Source organism: Cibotium barometz, chromosome 20 (assembly GCF_041138505.1).
Source record: "Cibotium barometz isolate CiBa-2024 chromosome 20, ASM4113850v1, whole genome shotgun sequence".
NCBI lineage: Eukaryota > Viridiplantae > Streptophyta > Polypodiopsida > Cyatheales > Cibotiaceae > Cibotium > Cibotium barometz.
Genome location: NC_141065.1, coordinates 41,811,647 through 41,814,733, shown reverse-complemented (window position 1 = coordinate 41,814,733; position 3,087 = coordinate 41,811,647). Strand labels below are relative to the sequence as shown.

General features: G+C 35.9%; 1 protein-coding gene across 1 annotated transcript in view; it reads left to right on the top strand.

Moving 5' to 3' along the window:
• The window catches only part of LOC147627889 (gibberellin 3-beta-dioxygenase 1-like), a 2,879-nt gene extending 1,970 nt beyond the window's left edge, over positions 1 to 909 (top strand). The window contains exons 2-3 of the mRNA XM_086815171.1: positions 1 to 74; positions 414 to 909. The exon at positions 1 to 74 is cut by the window's left edge and continues 260 nt beyond it. Of these exons, the coding sequence (XP_086671297.1) occupies positions 1 to 74; positions 414 to 656 (317 nt within the window). The 3' untranslated portion in view covers positions 657 to 909. The remainder of the gene's footprint in view (positions 75 to 413) is intronic.
• Positions 910 to 3,087: the final 2,178 nt, after the last annotated feature.

Sequence of the window (3,087 nt, the reverse complement as noted above, 5' to 3'; positions counted from 1 at the left end):
GTAGGCATGGCCAATGGACCCTCGTCCCCCCACTCCAAAACTCCCTTGTCGTCCATGTGGGTGACATGCTTCAGGTGAGCATCTATCTCCTTTTTTTTTCCCTTCCAGATTTCATTATTTCCCCCCCTTCTCAAAGAAGGCCCCAAACAAAAAAACAAGGGGGACCTTGGTGGTGGTCTTAACATAAACATGTTCTATAAAATGCAGTAAGCAAGGATGACCATGTTACTCCAAACAAGGAGCCATGTAATCTATATAAATTTCAATACCCTATTTAGATCTACTTAATAATATATATACTATATTTCTTACAACCAAAGATTCTTCAGGGCTAGGAAAAAAGATTCTTCTTCATGGGGTCTTTTTAGGAGAATGATGATGACTTAACTTTTGTTGTGTTTTTTTCTTTTCAGGTACTCAGCAATGGTAAGTATAAGAGCATTGTGCATAGGGCAATTGCAAACAAGACTAGGCCAAGGCTCTCTCTAGTGTGTCTGTGTTGTCCCCCCATAAGTGCCACCATTGCTCCTCCCCATGAGGTTGTGGGCTCCTCAGAGAATCAACGCCCACTCTACAAGCCCTTGAAATGGGCAGACTACCTCCAAGCCAAAAGCAAATACTTCATGGGTGCCCTAGATTACTTCAAAGATAATTAGCCCTTAGATGGTGAAATAACCATTTTTCCATCGTTAGGGAGGTTGGTGCACATGAGATATAGTGTGCCTTTGTATAGTTGGATGCAAGAGAGATCTCTAACCCATCTTAACACGAGAAGTAGGATATATGCTATGTTAGACCTACACTATACCACACTAATTTTTTCAAGTACAGTTTGCCTAGTAGTGCGGGCATTTTTTTCAATATACATAACCTTTGTAGGAGTTTTATCAATATAAAACATCTTTGACTATAGAAGTTGATGATTATTGTAGGTGTAAGTTGATGTATATGCTCATCTCAAGAAAAGGAGTATGCTTCTTTCCCAAAAAAGTATATCTTCTCTCTAGTGGTCTATTGTTGATTATCTGTTTTGGTTTTAAAAGAGTTATTTTTGTCTTATTCGTCGTGACCTTGTTTTTAACGCACTAACAAGCATTTATGACAATAAATTTAGGCTTGCTCCTTTAGACATAGTGATACTTTTTAGTTAAAGATTTTGAGTCTTGTTGCCTCGATCAATATTTAAAATATATTTTTTTAATACGAAATAACCCATTCTTTTCTCTCTCTCAAAGAGTGGCTCACTTTAGTTGATTACTATAGGAACAATGTGTCCTTGATCAATATTCAAAAGAGATTTTTTAAATGCAAAATAACCCATTCTTTTCTCTCTCTCAAAGAGTGGCTCACTTTAGTTGATTGCTATAGGAACAATGTGTCACTTCAATTGATCACTACATGAACTTAAATTTGAACCATTCTTTTCACTTGTGAAAGTTTCCCTTTTCCCCTCCCATTTTCTCTCTCTCCCCCCCCCCTAATTAAAAACAGAAAAGAACATGTAGAGGTATCATAAGTGAGTGACTTATATATGTGGGGAGACATGTGACTTTATATGTATGTGGAGACATGTGACTTATATGTGTGTGGAGACATTGCCATTTTAGCACCATGTGTTTGGTGGTGCTTGGTTTACTATTTTGTTTGGTGGGGGGGATAGGGGTCATGGCCATGGGACCTTTCTAAATAGCCCACAAGTAAATGAAAGCAAGTGATATACTATGAACATTTTTATGCTATTCATCCACACAAACAATGTGTGTGCTTGGATTTGTATGTAAAAGAACACATAAATCATGCTTACACAATGCATCTTATCATGGAAAGTTGTGTAAAGCTAGAAGGCAATCATTGATACATTGAAAATCAATCACTTTGAAGTGATAAGCTTCATCATAAGGTGATACAAGTCATGGATTCATGTTGATGTCATGAAAAAAAAGTGTTATACACATATAAAATTGCTCTCAAAGAAATGTTGCTTCTATAACTCGAGTACTTAAATGTTTTCCAATGATCTATGTTGGCGTACTGACCATTACATGTCTTTTTATTAATGTTTAGGGTTATTACCTCTAATTCATTGTATATGTTATTTTTTAATTGATTATCTTTGTTAATTTTTATTTGTTAACTTCTGTTCTTTGATTTTTTATGTTTAGAATATTATTTATATGCTTTCGTTCACCTTAACAATTAGGTTTAGTGATTGATTTTTTATATGTATGCTTTTTTTGTTAATATAGTCTTCATTCTACTTTATGATCTATTTTATTATGCCTAATACCAAGTGGGTGTAGCATGGGTACATGAGGATCAAACACTTAATCACAAGTGAAAAGACCTAATGATGAGCATGGGTATGTGAGATCAAATGCTTAATCACAAGTGAAAAGACTCAATGAAAAGCTTAAACATGGCTCAAATGCTTATAAAATGAGCAAGAAGTTACATCAACTTAAAAATGCCCATGTGGATTCACTCTTTGCTTAATGATTGAGTCCATTAACCCCTCTCCTAGGATTTCTCAATCAACTTTCCTAAATTACCTCAATCACCTAAAATATCTCATTCACTAAGAATCTATCTTTTCTAGAGTAGCCTTTGTCTTTCGCAATTCACCACATACCTAAAAAACTTTTAACCCCATGAACCATCTAACAACTTGGCACATCTAGAAAATCGCATGCCTTCCCTTAATCAACAAATCTAGGAGAACAATTTGCCTCCCGTAAGTGAACCACATGTCATGCATACCTAACATTCCAACACCTCTCCTTTAAAGATGCATGCACCCAAACATGTTCTCTCCTAGTCCCTATATCTCCACCCCTAGGTGAGACTGATATATGGAATAGGAGTTAATTACTCCCACTCAACCACATATGCGATACCATAGGGACTCATTATGTAGCACCTCGGCATAGGTGTATACACTCTCCACCATCATGGATAGTCTCAAATTTGTACTTTCATTTATTTTGCTTTTTATATCACTTTTAAAAGATTGGTGTGTGTGTGGATCATCTTGGTTGTCTACAAGGTTATACACTCTCCACCATCATGGATAGTTCAAATTTGTACTTT